Source organism: Schistosoma haematobium, chromosome ZW, assembly GCF_000699445.3.
Source record: "Schistosoma haematobium chromosome ZW, whole genome shotgun sequence".
NCBI lineage: Eukaryota > Metazoa > Platyhelminthes > Trematoda > Strigeidida > Schistosomatidae > Schistosoma > Schistosoma haematobium.
In genome coordinates this window covers 8,881,457-8,901,138 of record NC_067195.1, presented here as the reverse complement: position 1 = coordinate 8,901,138, position 19,682 = coordinate 8,881,457, and the positions used below count along the sequence as shown (strand labels likewise).

The following is a 19,682-nucleotide window of genomic DNA, read 5'->3' as shown; positions in this document are numbered from 1 at the left end:
TTGTACATCTTGAAGTTTAACTAGAAAAGTAGATTAATTCTCTTTCTAATTTCAGTGGATTAAAATAAATAGTTCCAAACATCTAATGATACAATCAATTTCTCAGATGACCAACAAGGAAATGGTACAGAAACAATTGAATTTAAATAGGAAGATATACTTTGAAAACATGTTAAGGTAATATACTAGAGAAACCAAATAGATAAAATTCCCATTCATGATAATGCAAAAGGTGAAAAATAAGTGTTTTCAAGCTTCTTGAGTTTCTATTAGTGAGGGAATTTAAAACTATCCTAGAGTTGTAAACTGAACTACTCCGTTCTCAGTAATAAAGCTTACTGAGTAGAATTGGTCTTTTCTTTTTGTATATTTTGGTTGATCAGGTGTAGAATAGTGCATCAGTAAGTAAATTAAACTGGAGAATATAACAAAAACATCAGATTTCCGTTAATTTAGAGAAACTGTTTTACCTTACTATTGCCTGGAATTTCTTTCAGACGATCTTGCCACGAAACCTATCAAATAAAATCAAGGAGAATAGAGAACAGATAAATATTCTATTTGATTTTGATAAAATATATGAGTATGAGACAGAGAGAAGCTTGACGTTCAGTTAATGAATTCATCAACACTAAAGAGTGAAAGGTTGAGTTCATATCTACTTAAAAAAACACACAAAAATTTATGACTTCATAAATTGACGTCATACAATCTCGAAATGAATAGGACTTTCTTTACGGAGATTCTCAATTACCTGAAAGATTACATCCATCTTGTCTCATTAAGGTTATACGAAACTGATGGACTTTTGGTTCAATACGAAAATGTCTCTTTAACGTTTAGTAATGATTGTCGGTGTGTCTCCTGAAAAGTAGTTCAACCATTACGTTCGATCATCCTGTCTACTAAAATAGTGTTAGCCATCTGAGATTGCTTATGGTCCTCGAACTGCTTGACAGAAATGAAAAGGTGGTATCGGCATGAGATGTAAACGAGTGAAAGTGAAATAGTGATGAAAATGAAGAGCCTTAGTTCTGTGGATTCCATGAGGTGTTTATAACAATAAAAGAGGAGACAGTTGTATAAAAACAATAAGATATATAAACAAAAACTTTAGATAGGACCTCAATGCTAAACTTACAGGAGTTCAACCCAAATAAACTTTACTTGGTTCGTCTAAAAATCCTGGAGATGGTGGATAAATTTATCAAAAAAATAAAAATTTTCTACAATATTGAAGGTTAAAACATTTTAAAAACTTGTCTTCTGACAACTAAACACCATTTCGTATCAACTATCCTAATATAATATTAAATAAGTTTAACACTTACACGTAGACATTCAATAAGTAATGGACAATCTGCAACAATAGGAAATAATGCAACTTCTGGTTGAACATAACGTAAAATTAATTGATCTTTATCATCGGTTCTTCCAAAACCAGGGAATATATTAGCTAAGAAATCACGATGATAACTGAGAAATGGTGCATAACCAACTAGACCAATTAGAATGTCAGGTAAAGAGCTGAAAATCCATTTATTGAAGAATTATATTAGATTTCTAACAAAAATACAAGCCTTATATACGCTTCATCAGTTTAGAATTACAATGTAAAAAATGATGGAATATTTAATTTTGATTGACCTTACAATAAAGCAAATTATGTAATTGTTGAGGACTTTAGATCCCCAGAACTCAATTAGAAAAGGTAATAGTTTTGTAATCTTATTCTGAGAATTTGAATTTTACGTTTTCGCGCCAAGAGACGCTTAGTTGACCCACAGCTTACATTTCCCACTCGGATATCATTGACTGTCATTAGTTGACGGATTTTTTAATACGCTATTTTGTGGCTCTCCCAAAGGCGTTCCTGTCATTGTATAAATAAGCTTGATTTGTGTGCTTAGTGACCTCGTATTTTCTGGGTGTTTGTAGAATACATTCTCTGCGCCTCATCAAGACATCTTCATCTATTTATCAGGGCCGGGGACAACAGATTAGAATAGCTTATCGTTCTGTTTACCGAGTAAGGTAAACTCGTAATAGCATTCAAGCATATTAGTAATAGGATTACATAGAACATGTAACGTTCTGATAGAAAATCTATGACGAAAATACTTTTAATTAATTAGCCAAAATCTTAAATTTTAATTTAAACAATTTCTGTCAGTTGGTATTTGATAATGAATCAATTAGATTATGTATATCCATATTCCCCTTATTATAAGCTTCATTTTGACCTATACATTATAATTGTACGATGTACTGTTCTTAAGTTGTACTCAGCTTATTGATTACCGTCTCTCACGTTCACAACCGCTTTTTGGCTTGATTTTGTATAAATGTTATTTTCTATTTTATGGTGTGATGCGATCTGTTTGGCCGATATATAAACTAAGTATGTTTGAAATAAATGATTCTCATAGTGGAAGCTGTTCTTTGGTGTTCTTGACTCAACTGGATGGTCTAGGTGAGCAAATGACGCTAGGCTGCTCATACCGATTGAACGTCATTGGTTTAGCACAATACTAAAATTGAATAAGTCATATTTCGATTGGTAATAAAAAGCCGGCCTTAAAGTCACAACATTTTTGTAAACTATCAGTTAACTTTCATTTGGTATTGTTTACGTGTATCTTCCCAATTATTGTTTAGGACTGCAATTGATCAGTCTCTTGTTGACATATATGCATCTTGCGCCGACTGCCTCGATACACTATCCAAACAATTGTTAACATTCTTTACACATAAATTTCATGATAAAAGAGAATGCTGTTACTTAGACAGTGATAAGAACAGATAAAATATCCCTTATGATAATAATAATAATAAACTATAAATTTACTAAACGAATTGTACCACGTTTAACACAATTAATTACTTTAATTTATCTTGTTGTTCTTTATTCGGTTGACTAAATCGAATTGTTACTTGAGTTGTTTTATTAAAAAGTAAATTTTGCATACGACTCTTTAAACTCACTGAAAAGATAAAACACGGTTAGGATATGTATCAGTGAATTATGTAGAGAATTGAGTTTTCAGTCATTAACTTGTTTACAATATTAAACATATGGTGCTTTTCCGTTCATTTAGTAAGTTAGTGAGTGTCGACTGTATAGTGAATGAAGAACTCATGTAGGGGAAACGAATTTATTGTTTTCATAAAATAGGATAAGCATACATTAAATACACTATTTGCATATTTTCTATCAGTTGTCTTTTTATATGCTTCATGATTCCTTGAATTTTAATGTTATTAACATTGCAGTTTGATTTTTATTTACATAATTTTAATCTAGATTCTAAGTATTAAGCTTTACTCTAATATACAAGATGTATGACAGTGGTCAATCGTTAGATAAAACCAATCATATCTATTGGTCCATTGTATAATTTCGTTGTTTCTCAATAGTTTTTGAGCTTGTCTCTTACATGTAACATAAGCTAAAGAATCCGAGTCTGTAATCCTAGTCTATGTGTTCAGAAAGAATTCATGACACTTTTATCCCTTCCTTGACCGTATGTAACTTCATAAATGACTTTTATCTTTTTCTTACATCTTATACTTATTTGTCGTTCTTCAGCTTCTATCCTTTATATTCTTCACCATCTCGTTATTTACACACTTTTTACTACATAAATTGAATAACTTTTGGTAATCATTATTTCAATGTCTGTTTTTTATTTTAAATTTTGACCTACTTTCCATGTTGAATTATTGACTAGGACTTTTATTATTATTATCACTACTAATACACTTGTTTTATCACCATCAATTTGTACTTTCCATCCACTATGCATAGTTATGCAATCTAGTTCATTGTGGTCACTGACTGACTAATTATCTTGACTAGTTTAATATTTTCATGTATCCATACAAATATTCCTGTATATCAGAGTAATGGAGATAGACATGAGAAAAATCAAAAAGAATTGGATGGAACTAGAAAAGAAGGCCCAGGACAGAGTGGGTTGGAGAATGCTGGTCGGCGGCCTATGCTCCATTGGGAGTAACAGGCGTAAGTAAGTAAGTAATATCAGAGTAAAGCCTGATGAAGTTCGAATTTAAAAAACAATACCGTTTTTTTGTATATGTTGTTCTAATTTTCACAGTAAGTATCTTCTTTATTTATATTATAGATTATTGAAATCATGGACTAGTCTAATTTACATAACCACTAAAAACCTAGAAGTCCTGGACAACCGTTTCATCCCACTATGGGACTTCTTAGAAGTGCGCACCCAAGACCTCATACACGAGAATCAAACCTCTCAAAAATCAAGATGTTACGGGATGTTACAGGTATTTAAAAATTTAAATTATTACCTGTTATATTCCTAATCTTCATTAAATGAGAAGAATATTTTGATTATATTTATTCCTGATTCACTTCAGATTTCAAAGTGTAACTAACTATGGATACCAGTGTTGATTATAAATCAGTATTATAATTATATGACCTCTTAGTGACTGAATTCAGCCTCATTTCATTCGTCTATGTGTGAACAATCAAGTAGACCTTATAGTTCTCTACAATTAGATTTAACTCTAACAATTATTTAATCATGATTTTGATTATTTGATTGACTATTTTCTTTTACGGTGTTTTGTATGTACAAATGTGATAATTGTAGTCTTTTGAACAAGAATTTATGTGAATAGTAATATCAAGTCAACTTAATTAGTTAAGTCATAAGACGTGAGTAACTGAGACAAGTGGAAGTAACCGCATCTTATGTAAAAAAGATACAAAAGACATTTTATGCTCGTGCAATATCGCAGACTGATTAAAGTTAGACATTAACACCGTTGCATGCTGACTCAGTGGTCTAAAGTTTAATCTTTCGCGCAAGAGACCGGAGATCTTGGGTTCGATTACCGTTTGAGAGATGATGGATGCGTAATGTTGAGGATTCTCATGTTGGGGTGAAATGGACGTCCAGTACTTTTAGGTTTCAAGCGATTGTGTAAATTAGATTGGTCCATGATTTTAACGAAATTTGTAAAATTACTTTACTCATAGGTTCCATTCATGCTCATTACCTATTGTGTTAAAAAAAGACATCCGAAGTCTATTAGTATTATTGTTCTTATTACTTAGCATGAACACACGCATGATCAGCATTATTATCATTTGTATTCGGTGACTTTAACTTACAATACTTACCATCTTTAACTGATGTCTTATTCCCCTTTCCATTTTCAAAAGGTAAACTATCCTGCAATTGGTAGTCACAAGTTCTAAAATTAGAAAGTATCAATTTCATTTAGAGTTTTATTAAATATAACACACTCACTTATTTGGTATGATTTGACCGTTTTCATCATATAATGGGATAGTGACCCAACCAAGACTTAGTTCAATTGGTTGGTTAGAATTCTACGTGATGAAATAAAGGACAAATTATGGAAAACAGATTGAGTAAAAACACACAAACTAAAGTAGGACTGCATATTTCTGATAAATATATATAAATATACGGATGTTTGTGATATGTTTCACTCCCCCCAGTATTCAAAGTATTCCTCCATGACTGGCCTGAGTCATTGCCTGAATTAATGATAGAAAGTGAAATAGTTGAGCGTATCGAATCTCATCAGTCCTGATAGGTTATTATTTGACGAAATCTCGGCACGGATTCAGAAAGCTCTTTTTGCTTTTCAACCGGCGGCCTGCTTGAATATCTGGGCTACCTGTTCCTCCGATCTATATATTTCATCAAGTTATCTGTTTTGTTGTTTGTTTTAGCACATCACTATGTCTATTGTGCGCACAACCTATTCAGGCGCGTTTATGAAAAGTTTACAACCTTTCGCTATACGGGATACAAAAAGGTACAATCAGCGACATCATGATTCCTGGCAATATGCATTGAAACAAATGAACAGTAATCAAATGTGGATTACCGAACTTCTAACATCTAACTGGTCATCATTCAAAATTTATCGTCACAATCGATCAAGGTATAAGAAAAGGAAACTTGTTGAAATACTTTGTGCTGAGAATTCTATGTTTTACCAAAAATATAATGTTGAATAAAGCTTCTAATAATAATAATAATAATAATAATAATAATAATAATAATAATAATAATAACTTGCATCGCTTATGGCAAGTTATCCGTCTACCAACCAATGGACAGTTTCATTGAACAGCAGTTCATTTGGTTCTACCTTATTTACATGAAACATTGGCATTAGGAATAGAGGATATTCGTAAGTTACTAGTGCCTTATCACAGAAGTCTTGAAAGCATTACTCGTATATTTGGGGACTATCGAATAAGTAATGCCTGAGTTAGCAGTATGGCACTTGGTAAAGATGACAAATCGATTGGCAAGGTAGTAAATCCTCATCAACTTAAGTGTTTGGGACATGTGTTATGTATGCTCAACCATCGCTTATCTCGACGAGCGATATTGTATAGTATAGTAGTAAGTTGAAAGAAAGCTACTGACAGCCAAATCTTCATTTTATGCATGCTGTGACATATTTGATTAATATCAGTTATAAAAATTACATGTCTTCTTAATATTCCCCGACCGAAGACAATATATGATGAATGAAATTTCGTATTCTCACTTATGTATACACATAATCTTTTATCTTAACACTGTTCATTTCACACCACATGTCTCTTATACACTAATGCAACTACCTACTTTAAACATTGTTAACGTTAATTGGATGACCTATTCAGTATACAGTGAAACGGAGAACCATGTACTTATATATATTCAATAGTTTTGATGTTTGATTATATTTCCTTGAAAAAAAACTCGAAGAAGATTGCTAGGTGAAACGTTGGATTTACTTCACATTCATTCGTTGAGATTTGATGAATACATTCTTCCTCTTTAATGTCTTCACCAACATATTTATAATTCTTATATATTCGGCGAAACTGTGATTTATGGACGAACCAATCAGATTTACGATAACGGGTCTTAGATTCTGGTGCTAAATTCATTCATCCATTTGGTCAAATAGAGTTTTGACATTATAGCTGATGTCAATTCGTGATGAAAAACCGTAAATCTAATTCCTAATGTTAACTATCAACTGTAAATCTTAATCCTTATTCTTTAAACTACTTTATAACCTTTATTTCGACCTAATAAGTCCTTAGACACACTCAATGTCACTTTAACGTCGTTCAATGATCATTCATCAATGATAATCTCACCATTTATTCTTTTAATCCATAATTTTCAAGTATTATTTAATGATTTTCAATGGTTAAGATCATTAGTCAGTTGAAGCTAGACCACCATGGAAAACCTGGAAGCGCTGGATGGCCTTTTCGTTCTATTGTGGGACTCCTCAGCAGTGCGCATCCACGAATAGAAATAAATAAATTTAATATTTAAATAAACATGGATCAAATCATAATTTATTTTACCTGTTTACTAATAATAATTTGAATTTCCATCAATATACAAATATTCATATTTTGATCATTATAACGTATAAATAAATCGGAGGATAATTCATAAGATTTTTCCGATTTTTTTATATTCTATAATTAATAAGAAAACAAAACAAAAAACTTTTTTCTCAAGTGCTACGTTTGGAGCGATTACGAATTCACTTAGTCTGCAAACGGAAACAAAAACTTGTGACCAAACACCAATAAACTAGCCCCGTTCACTAGAGAGAGAAGTCAAAGTCGAAACGGGGAAGTATATTCAGCAAAAAAGCCAAAAGCACTAACAATAACAACAGACACAAATCAAAACGTGTATATACAGCACAAAATCGTCCTTAGGAAGCGCTACAAAATACCATACTAAAAGATACAACAGACCAATAGTGTTTAAGATTCTACCAAGTGAGAAGTACGACATGAAGGTGAAAAGAACGCTTTTGGTGCGAAAACAAAGAAATTCAAATTTTCTAAATAAAATGACAAAATCAGGTCCTTTTCCAAGTGAGTTCTGGGGATCTAACGTCCCCAACATCAAGGTAAATGTTTTATCTTTTTTAAATCGCGAAATTAAAAGGTTTAATAATATTTTAAATAAACAACAACAAGAAACTAATAGGATGTAAGGCGAGTCTCCAATTTATGGACGAGCCAATCAGAAGCGTTTTAGAGATTTCAAGGTTACAGCGCCAACTTCACTGCTTAAGGCTAACGTACGATCGGTTCACAGGGAATTTTGTTCATAATGTGATAATTGAGCGGCTATAAGAAATGAAACAGCGAGACTGTAATTTGTGGACGAATCAATCAGGTATAAGATCATAGATCTCGAATTTTAACGCGAAAGCTTTTCGTGCATTTGGCTAAATAAATTTCTGGCATTATAGCTGATGTCAGTTCGTGATGAAAACCCCATATATAATTCCTAACTAAGGTAAATTACGAAAATTATCGCGAACTGGATAATAAAAGCACCAGTAACACCGGCTGCAGCCAGGCACTACAATATATACGGATGTTTGGAGAGCGTACAGACTCCTCCATAGGCTTGGTTATGTGCATCGTGTCGTTATCCACAAGTAGCATTTTGTACACTCAACAACTGGAGTGCACATAAACAATTTTGAAGCTATGCGGTCGAGGCTGAAACAGTTTTTGAGACTTTATCGTAGCTCCAGGAGCGGACTATATTGAAGCTATATAGAGGATTTCCTCTACTGCATGAATTAGGATTTTAGAACCTCTGAACCTATTCCTAACCTTGACAAGTTTTTGAACCACGTATAAGAAGTGTATCCACTTTATTTCCTTGGTTTTGTATAATATATTTTTACTCTATACTGACTGTGTGCTGATTGGCTAATATTTCTCAATGGCCACTTAAGATTCGTTCAAAAGTCATCTATAAATTAGAGTCTCACCGTTATTTAAGCTTGATAGTTTTTATATATTTTAACGCCTTCAATACAAAATAACTATTAGATCTCTATACCCTTTATAGTGTAATATCAGTTACTATGTTAAGCCAATATTACCTTATTCTAGCTTCTTGATAGATCAATTTATCTATTCTTCTTATGTTTTGACTGTTTTTATATGAGCGCATATATGTGTACACTCCATATTTTTATTCGGCTATAAATATCGATTAGTGTTTGATTAGATGGAGTTGGCTTACCCGCGTTCTCCACTATGCATTATTTTGCTTCGTCCCTCTAATTACCTGCCCATATCAATGAGTATAAAAAATATATATAATCAAAAACCAATTCTTGTATTCAACTTATTTAATTCTGTTATTCATCATGCAATTTAAGTCGATGATTACATAAGTGTATTTCGATGACAATCAGCATACAATCCAATCGGAGTCAGATAATAGGCCAATAAAGTGGTGAGCCCGTTTACAATATCGTCCGATCTAATTGACGTCAAGACGAAGGGTTCCACAATAGTTAGTCTACAAATGTACTAAAAATTATCTTTGAAGTATTCAGCCCTTCACTAACCACTGAAGTGAATAATAATAATGTCCGTTTGTCATAGTTTACAATCATTTGTGAGAATCCAGTCTATTAAAACTTACTAATAATACACTGCACTATAAATAACTTCTAGCATCATGATCGCTTATAATACAAAGGTAAAAGATCTACATTATTACATTCTATTTCGCATAAGATCATCAATTATTATTCTGTAGTCCAATGTGAAACTCAAGTCAAGAATTAACCATCTAATAAATTATTTAATCAGTATACATAACACATTGTTAATTTATTTGTTGATCAACACATACGTATTTCGTTGAAATCATAGACCGATCAAATTTACATAACCAATAAAACCTTATATGTGTCAAACGACTGTTCCGTCCAAGTATAGGAATCCTCAACAGTGCGCATTCACCATCCCTCAAAATGTTTTAGTACCCAAGATCTCTGGTCTTTCGCATGAACACAACTGTGCTAATGTCTAAATTCAATCAATTTACAATATTGTATGGCTATCTTCCATTGTTTACGGTGGGAAACTGCCTTATCTCAGACAAGATTCAGTTCCACTGGTCATGGCTTCTTAATAGAACTCTGGAAATTTTCCGATGAAGCCAGTCACTAGTGAGCACATGATAATTATCCTATGGAAGTCTAACTTAGATCGGTTCATAAATTAAGTAAAATTCAATAATCTTCACAACCTCTTACTAAAATTTTACGTATTCATTTTGATGAATTCCAACAGACAGTACAAGAAATCAATGTTTTTGTGTTGTAACACTTGGTTGAAATTATGTACATCAGGTTTGTTATAAGAAAAAAATACCCTAGAGACTAATGCTAGTAGATTAGAGGACAATATTTTGAGTGTTAATTTTTGGAACCGATGCTGTGAAACCATATTTTTGTAGTGATTTTGAAAAAAAGTGATAACTCATTTTGATGTTTGATATCACTTTCAACCTATGAATAAGTGGTTTGTATAAATCAAGAATATTTCTCTAGAAATTAATGAGATTTAAACAAGTATAGAGGTTTTACATTATGTTTAAATGTTTTTTTCATGTTTTATAATCAGTATTCAGATTTTAATAGTTAAAAAGAATGTTTATTATGTAGACTCATTAACTTAATTGGAATAAAACTTCTTTCAGAATAATTTATAAGACTGAAGCAAATGTATAGAAAGTATGTTCAATTTATATAAATTGTAATCTATCACAGTAACTATTACTCATTAAGTCAATAAAATTATGCATTAATTCAAACAATAATATAAGAACTCAATAATTTGTGTGTATTATATACAGGTTACATCATAAAAAGTAAATGTTTACAATATTTTTTTTCTCTTTAACACTATGAGATGTCCTATGCTTTTGTGTATAAAAGAAAGTTATCTTACTAGTTGTAAGTATGTAGTGAGTACTGTGGTTAAAGATTCATATTCTACTAAGTTTGAGATCAACTAAATGATAATTAAACAAAAAAACTTGTGGATGTTTTCTCTGATTCTAGCTAGTTCATCATTAAAATTATTGTTAAGCTTGTTTACGTTCTGTCTTTATTCGACTTCCAATCAACTCTTTTGTGCATTATTTTATACTACTTAATAATATTCAGTAAATAGTTGTGTTCCTAGAAATTTCCACATGTATGTTGCAACGCAAGTCTATCGTGTAATATTCTAGAATATTTACATGTACTTATAACATTTATAGCATTTATTTCTTTTAATCCCTGTAGCAGTTACTCTTATTTTTTGTGTCGTCTTTTAATCCATTTTTAAACGTAATGGTTTCCATATCGTTTGTTCATGATCCCGTTTTTGCTTGTTGATAAACTGTTGTCAAGTTTAGACACAACTTCAGCTGTCATTTACACTATCGTATGTTGAAATTATTCTTGATGTTACTATTGCAAGAATTCTTTTTTATTTTAGACCTACAGGAGCAATAAACGCCACAGATATTTTGCAAGTTGAGGTTCGTAACTAATTTATGTATATTATTCAATAAAGAACCGCTTTTTTTAGACAAATTGCCGTTTTTGTGAACTTCGATTTCGCAAGTATCATAATTGTGTTATTTAGATACTTGGATAGATTCAACGGTTATTTTTTTTACTAAATAGGTTTCTTTTGCTTGAAAATTTTTGAAACTAAATGTGTATGAATGACACTGTGACGAAATACCATGTCAGTAAAATTCACTGTGTTTTATCATCATTTTTATTCATCAGATATTAAAATAAAACGGGAATAACATGAATTTATAATACTATGTTAATAAGTATCTTACATGTGGAGTAACTATCCATGTTTTCTTTTCACGATCTGTCGGTGTTATAGGTAGATAACAAATATTACTGATAGGCTAGAAAAAAAAGTAGTTTTGAAATAAAAGACAAATAAATAGTGTCAGTCATGTAAACAAGAACAACATTTACATCACTAAATTTAGTGTTATAAATAACGGATGAAAAGAAATGTATCAGTTAAAGTTGCCATATTTCAGAAAAGCACAGTCAAATTAATGGTGTGAATATTCACAAGATAAAATTTAGAAAATTGTAGAAATACTGAAATAGAATGTAGTTATAAACTAAGCATTTGATCGTGGATATATACTGCTGAAGAATCGCATTCTAGAACGCAAAGACCGTCCTGTACTTCCAGGTTTTTAATGATGTTATAGTATAGATCGACTCACGAATTCATTTGTTTAAAATTACTTCAACCTCTACAAAAATTCTCATTTTGATATGATAAATAGTTCGTAAAAGGAAAAAACAAGATTGTGAAATGAAAAGAATAACTTAATAATTGTAAAGTTAAAAGCAATAATGTCTATACTTCACTGTGGTGGACTGTATGTTTTGTTGTCTAAAGTTTTTAGAATTTCAATTACAATCACTTTGAGAGATTCGACTGGAAATTTTCAAAAAAAAATGATGTAATTCACATTAACATTCAAGTTGATAATGGGTTGTTAGGTGGTTGAGGGAGGTTGTGACAGAAAACCTATTAATGTACGTTTTATACTAGTTGATTCCCGCTAGCAAATTATAGCTGTATGCCCAACCACCGACTACCCCGATGTGTGATGTTTTATGGTGTAGGAGTAGGATGGAAGAAAGCTAGGGGTAGCCAGACCAAAACATGGCATAAATCCATGAAATCACTGACAAGTTGACTGAAACATGTTGGTAGATGTAGACTAACTGGTTGTGATCCGCGAGACGATAGTAACCGATGGTTAAAGACCTTGGATGATATGCCTCAGAATCGTTCGCAATGGCGCAGGTGCATCCACTCTTTCTGTTCTCCTAAATCCTAATCTTCTGAAATCTTCATGTGTCTTACTTTCTCTCTTTTCAAATTTATTTCACTGGATTATACTCCTTGAATAACATCTTCAAACTCTAATCTTTCCAATTACTGCTTATACTCTTACTACCTCTACCACTATGGGACTTGAATCAACGATTGTGTCTGTGTGATAATGTGGTATGACAACTTGAATCGATGTACGTACGTACGAAGTTCTACGTCGTTGCTGACTGACTGACTGACTGACTGATTGAAATTATCTGTGGGAATGAAACTCTCATCCCGCAACTTCAATAGTCTTCAACATGGCGCTGGTGGAGTGATGTCATATGTTAGTTTGATTGTGCCTAGGTTCTTTTACAATATGCACCTAGGTTAGTCATACAAATAGATTATGACAGGTTCTCTATCATAACGCCTACGTGGTTTATTATATCTTTAGGATAAACAAGGTTACACGTTCTTTTTGAGTCATTTACTTGCCTTTTTCAGCTATTCGTCTGTACCCTTAAATGTTTAGATGTTTACTTATCACTTACCGTATTTATTACCTGTCTCCAGTTAACTATTATCTATCTCACTATTAATAGTTAACCACGCTTACTAAAATTGAACAGATAGCGTTGCTGTTATCATATTTCTCCAAGAATAAATGTCTGAATTAAATACATTTCGTATCTGGCTTTTAATACTACCATTATATAGTAGGGTTAACTTAAACATGATATCCAAGATTAAAGAGAGAATTTAGGTTTCACACTGTTCATTCAACATCTCTTGTCGATGATAATTTGAGTCTGTGACTGCGAGGCTGGGCGACACGAAATCAAATTCGTCAGGGAGCATCAGTTCGTCAAGATTACAGGTACACCTTGCTGACGAATGCCAAATAGTATGAAATCTAGATCTAGGGTTTCTTGCCGACTACCTCCAATCATTATCTCATCTTAACATAGTGCATGCGATATCAGGCCACCTAGACTAGTGGGTACATTGCAACCTGGTCGATAGAATTCCATTTATACTCCGAGGAATCTGACACACTTAACATTCATTAATCATTGATCAATCTAACACTTATGGCCTATTACTAGAACTGAACAATTTCATTTCAAAGTCAATTAATAATGAGAACATTATCAATATTTGAATAAGCATTTCAATATCATAAAACAAAAATTGACTTACCATTATACCATCAAATAAACATAAACGTACTAAACAGTTTAATATAGATAAATCTACAAATTTTGTAATTATAAATTTAACAATGAATTGTATTAATACTTGACTCTTCCAAAATGGATAATTGTGTAATTTTTTGAATTGTTATAATCTTTTGCCAACGTGGCTGACGTCGTGTTATCTGGATGTTAAAAATATGATTGTTTATTGAATGAAATTGTTAATTATTGGATGAATGAAAGAAAGAAAGAACTATATCAGAACAAAATGAAGATTCTTTTATTGTTATAGATTATTAATGCTGACTGGTTGTACATTCAAGTTTTTTGTAATCATCACAGAATTTGATCAGCCTTAAGGACTGGAAAAACATAACACTAATTACTATTTAATGAGTCAATTGAAGTTGAACCAGTATAAAAAACCGGGAAGCACTGGATGGCCGTTTCGTCCCACTGTGGGACTCCTCAGCAGTACTCATTCACGACCCCACCTCGCGTGGCTCCAACCCAGCACCTGTCAGTCTCGTGCGTAAGTACATAACCACTGGACCACCGAGCCAGCATCCAACAATGGTGAATGTGTCGCTCAGTTTCGTGGATTAGTTGAAGTTAGACATTAACACCGTTGGATACCGGCTCAGTATTCTAGTGGTTAAGCGCTTGCGCGCGAGACTGATAGGTCCAGGGTTGGAATCACGCAAGGTGGGGTCGTGGATGCGTACTGTTGAGGAGTCCCCCTGTAGGACGAGACGGCCGTCCAATGCTTCCAGGTTTTCCATAGTGATCTAGCTTCAATTGACCTATGAATCCAACATTTGAGATTACATTATAGCCAATTTTAAATACGTTTCTTAAATCTAGGTACTTTATTTATATTAAGTTATTTAAACAACCATTTACTAAGTGACCATTCCGAGATCACTAAAAACGGAGTTAATTAAGCAAACTCCATAACAATTCACTTTTCAATGAATAAAAATATTAAATCTTGATCAACTCAATTCAAGATACATCAATATATTCTCAAGTTAGTGAAGAAATCTAATTTGAAATAGAATCACTGTTTATTCTTTATAAACAAACTTTTCAATAAAAAAAGTCTCATAAAGTTAACACCTCAATTTTCAAGTGAATTAAATTTGAATAGATTCTAATCACGGTACATAACTTGATCTCAATCATGTAAAGTTGTCTGGTGAACCTGTACAATGGGAGTACTTAACTTTTCAAAATAATAATAAAGGAGTGAAACTTTAACAAGTACCAAAGTGCTCTCAAGTTTTCAATGGTAGTCTGGATAAAATCAATTCGTGATCTAAATTGTGAAAGTTCTACAGTCTTCACAAATCTCGATATTAATAAAAATCACACGCTTACTAATGATAAGCTTCAATAGGAAATTTCCGGAGTTCTGTTAAAAAGCCGTAACCAGTAGAACTAAACCGTGTCTGGGGTAAGCCAGTTTCCTACCAATGACAATGGAAGATGACCGTGAAATATCGTAGATTGATTGGACTTTAAGCGTTCGCAAGCGAGACCGAAGTTCACGGGTGCGAATTTGTGAATGCACACTGCTGAAGATTTCCATACTAATGCTAAACAACCTTTCATTACTTCTAGGTTCTCAATGGTACTTTAGTTAAGATCAGTTCATGATTTAGATTTAAAAAATTAATGTTTCAATAAAGAATTACTTTTTAAACATACCTTTTTACTATCAGTGTCTAAAAGTATATCTGTAAAAATTAAGTGGGAGTTTCCAAGTTTTGGTGATAAAAATTTTTGATAGTTATATGATGCTAATCCTAAACAAAATGAAAGAATATATATATTAGATTTATTTAAATAGATATTCATAGCTGTTCATATACTACCTTTGAAATCTGTTACTATAAAAGTGGAATATATGGTATAACCCTATAGATGTTTATTAGGTTTTTGATTGAGATGATAAACCGATTGATTTTAGATCACCACTGAAAACCCGGAAGTACTAGATGGCCATTTCGTTCTATTGTGGTACTCTTCAGCAGTGAGCATTCACGATCCCGCCAGCAGGATTCGAACCCAGGGTTTTCGGTCTTCCACACACTGAGCCGGTATCCAACGGTGTTAATGTCTAACCCCAACCAGTCCACGAAATTGCTCTACCGTTCATCATTGTCTCAGTGGTCTGATGTTTAGGCGTGAAACTGATAGATGCTGGGTTCGAATCTCGCGAGGCGGGATCATGGATGGGCTCTGTCGAGGACTTCCACACTAGGACGAAACGGCCGTCCAGTGCTTCCAGGTTTCCCATGGTAGTCTGGCTTCAGCTGACTCATGATTTCAACTATTGAGATTATTATATACTTGAAATAACATCAATATTTACGTTGATAAATCAGTGAAACTATGATAAAAATTTTATTTTATAAAAATGATTTACCTTAAATTCTGTTAACTTACCTGGTAATGAAAGAAAGCTTAAACGAACACTGCTTGGTAGAGGTTGATAAGCTTCAAGAGCTTTTTCATTATTCTGATCAAAACAAAAAGTAACAAATGAAAAACATTCTTTTTAAAATCTGTTCAGCAAAAAAGTACTAAATGTAATTCTCGCATTCTAAATGTTCATTCACTTCTATTATATTGGAACAATATAATCAATTGGATGAAAACCTCTCACAAAAAACAACTAGTTAATTGGAGTTAGATTTGAAATCGACTTTTACCTGTCAATAGGTATTTATAACCCAAAGCTTAGTATATTCCTAATGAATAAATTAAATCGGCAACTGAAAGACACGGTGAACTGTTTCACTGAACGACGCCCGATGTGGGGTTCGGACCTACGACCCAGAGTAAGAGTCTCATGCTCTACCGACTGGGTTGGCCCTCACGTTTTCAAGCTTGTGATTTGTTGCATGGTAAGAATAAATTATAGCGTTTGTGAAAGAGTTTTATCATTCAGTCACTTGATACATATATTTTATTGTTCTAAGCGTTCAAATTTGTCTCGTCCAATTTATTTCAAAATGAAAAGAAAGAATGAATGTAATTCTGAATTACGGCTAGATTTGAATAAGTAATCTGATAAATTACATATTCAACTCTACATTTCAGTCAGTCAACTTGATACGAATTTACAGTGATCGAAAGTGTCTTACATCAAGTAAACGCATAAATTTAAGGAAGAAACTAACTAGATGAAATCCAATCATACTATAGTACTAGGAATAATAATATTAGTGTGAAAAACGATTGATAACTAAGAATATTACTGAAATAGATGAATAAGAATGATCTACATTTCTTGATTCACTGGTTTATAATGTTAGTTAGATTTTAATCAGATTATGACTGTTAAGTTTTTATTCTCAAGTACATTTCAACTCACAAACAAACTCAAATCAAGTCTCATTGGCTTATTCCCAAGTTACTCGAAGGAATTTATAATATCTCTGGTTGAATAATTGCTTGGTTATAAAAAAGAATATATTCATTAGTAGCCAAATGATTTTAGACAAACATTTCATCAAAGAACTAAGTTGATGAAAATTCTACTTTGCTAATTCAATCAAACATAAAACATGGGACGTAGTACAGAAGCGCATCGGTTTAAATTACCACATTATAAATCAAAGCAGCAAGATGGAATTATCTAGTTGAATACCAAATCAACAGAAGTACTAGTAGTAATAATGATGGTAAAAAACGTTAGTGTTGGCGAATATAATTCTCAAAGATACCATGTATCCGATGTATAAAATAACCTTGAAACTCATGATCGTAAGTAAGATAAAGTATAAATACATCTGTGTTACTGAAACAGATTCTGAGTCGTGTCATTCAACATGTGCACCTTCAAGTTATTATAATCCAAGGACTTCAAACAGTTAGATTTTATCAAACAACATGGTTCAAAGCAACAGTCAATGAATAATCAGATTGATACTACGTTTTGGTTTAATTATCTTCAGCTTTTTTCTAGCTTCGTTAATGGATGACTACAAGACAACAAAGTCTTGTAAAAGAGTTTAACTGATACCAGTAAATCAATCCATAACAATGATTGTGAATCCGTAAACGAAGAACTATATCTGACTATTTCATAGACTTTTCTATATAGCAATACAGAAAAAAAAGGAGAAATATTGAATTTCTTTAAAATATTACTTACTTTTATATACCATCCTGCAAAATCTTGATCGTCTTTGAAGGACCTACAAAATCAAATTACGGTTAAATTCTCTTGTCGGAACTTACCGTTTATCTGTATCTACAAAAGGGGTCGACGTAAGACTTTTACTAGAATGCATCAATTTACTACTCTGCGTTATACCAGCTTTTCCTTCTTCAATAATCTCAACATTATTTTCTTCTACGTTATTGTCTTCATCTTCACTTTCTTCTTCCTCAATCTCAAAGTTTTCACTCGTTTCATCGCCTTCACCTTCTTTCTCATCATTTTCCCATGTTTGTTCACTATACTCCACACTATCTTCAGTATAATCAGGGATCTGATTCACAACAGTATTTGTTTTCTTAATTTCATTAGATTTAACTTCAGTGTTTTCCTTATTTACTGTAGTTTTATTAATTAAAAAAATGAAATCGACTTAAATCACCTTCTTGTAAACTAACCGCATTCGTCTGTTTTTTCTCTTCCTCCAACAACTCGTCAGCATCTTCATCATCATCACCATCTTCACTGTATGTTTGTGGACTATCTTCTGCTTGAATATTGTCATTATTCACAATATTTTTTTGTTTTATATAATCCTTTTATTAGAGAAAATATTTAGTCAATAAACGTTTTATATACCAGTTTTAAATTTTCCCATTCCGATTCAACCATTACTATTTTCTATAAACAAACCGAAATAAACAAATCATAGTACAATCATACCTTCAAAAAATTCATTGGAACTAAACCTTGTTTATCTTGAATATTTTCACCAAGCCACCAACCATCATCACTATAAATAAAGAAAAAAATAGCTTTGAACTTTGGAAATGATTATGAATATTTGGGTACTGATTTTAATTAATTAATTAATATCAGAAGAGTTTTTGTGGATATTATAGTAATTACAGTGTTTGAGATCATGAGTCGATTGAAGCTAGACCACCATGAAAAATCTGGAAGTACTGGACGGCCGTTTCGTCCTATTGTAGGACTCCTCAACAGTGCACATCCACGATCCCGTCTCGCGAGATTCCAACCCAGTACCTATCAGTCTCGCGCGCAAGCGCGTGACCACTAGAACACTGAGTCGGTATCCAACGGTGTTAATGTCTAACTTCAACTAATCCACAAAATTGAGCGACACATCCACCATTGTCTACTGTGAGCTGATTTCTCACAACAGACCTGGTTGAACTGCACTAGTCGGTGCTTCTCACTAGAGCTCCAGGAAATACTTGCTGAAGCCAGTCATAAGTGAGCATGTGTTGATTAGTTTCAGAAGAGGTTTTGTTGATATTATAGTCATTTTAATGGCTGAGATCATGAGATATAAATTAAAATTATCTCATCCTTATACAACACTTATTCACTTGATAATTTTAAATTCCACTGAGAAAATATCATAATTCAAAAGATTACTGAATAATGTTTATGGTCTTGTGATATTAAATAAAATCTATAACTCAATGGTCTACATATTATGTATTAATGACTAGAAGTCTTGAGATCAATTCCTGCTTGGGGGATCGTCGATGCGCTTTGTTGTAGAGTCTTATACTAAGAA

General features: G+C 32.5%; 1 protein-coding gene across 2 annotated transcripts in view; it reads right to left on the bottom strand.

The window, feature by feature from the left end:
• The window catches only part of NPHP1_1 (Nephrocystin-1), a 36,669-nt gene that overhangs the window by 2,593 nt on the left and 14,394 nt on the right, over positions 1-19,682 (bottom strand). The window contains exons 13-28 of one of the 2 annotated variants that reach the window (XM_051210330.1): positions 18,839-18,908; positions 18,755-18,796; positions 18,558-18,711; positions 18,196-18,514; positions 18,110-18,152; positions 16,396-16,468; positions 15,655-15,752; positions 14,048-14,126; positions 13,949-14,001; positions 11,730-11,804; positions 7,409-8,194; positions 5,304-5,386; positions 5,174-5,247; positions 2,885-2,984; positions 1,332-1,527; positions 471-515 (exon numbers count right to left, since the gene is read on the bottom strand). In XM_051210330.1, coding sequence (XP_051070317.1) covers positions 8,141-8,194; positions 11,730-11,804; positions 13,949-14,001; positions 14,048-14,126; positions 15,655-15,752; positions 16,396-16,468; positions 18,110-18,152; positions 18,196-18,514; positions 18,558-18,711; positions 18,755-18,796; positions 18,839-18,908 — 1,060 coding nt within the window. In that variant the 3' untranslated portion in view covers positions 471-515; positions 1,332-1,527; positions 2,885-2,984; ... (1 more) ...; positions 5,304-5,386; positions 7,409-8,140. The remainder of the gene's footprint in view (positions 1-470; positions 516-1,331; positions 1,528-2,884; positions 2,985-5,173; positions 5,248-5,303; positions 5,387-7,408; positions 8,195-11,729; positions 11,805-13,948; positions 14,002-14,047; positions 14,127-15,654; positions 15,753-16,395; positions 16,469-18,109; positions 18,153-18,195; positions 18,515-18,557; positions 18,712-18,754; positions 18,797-18,838; positions 18,909-19,682) is intronic. The other variant, XM_051210331.1, reaches the window with a different exon arrangement.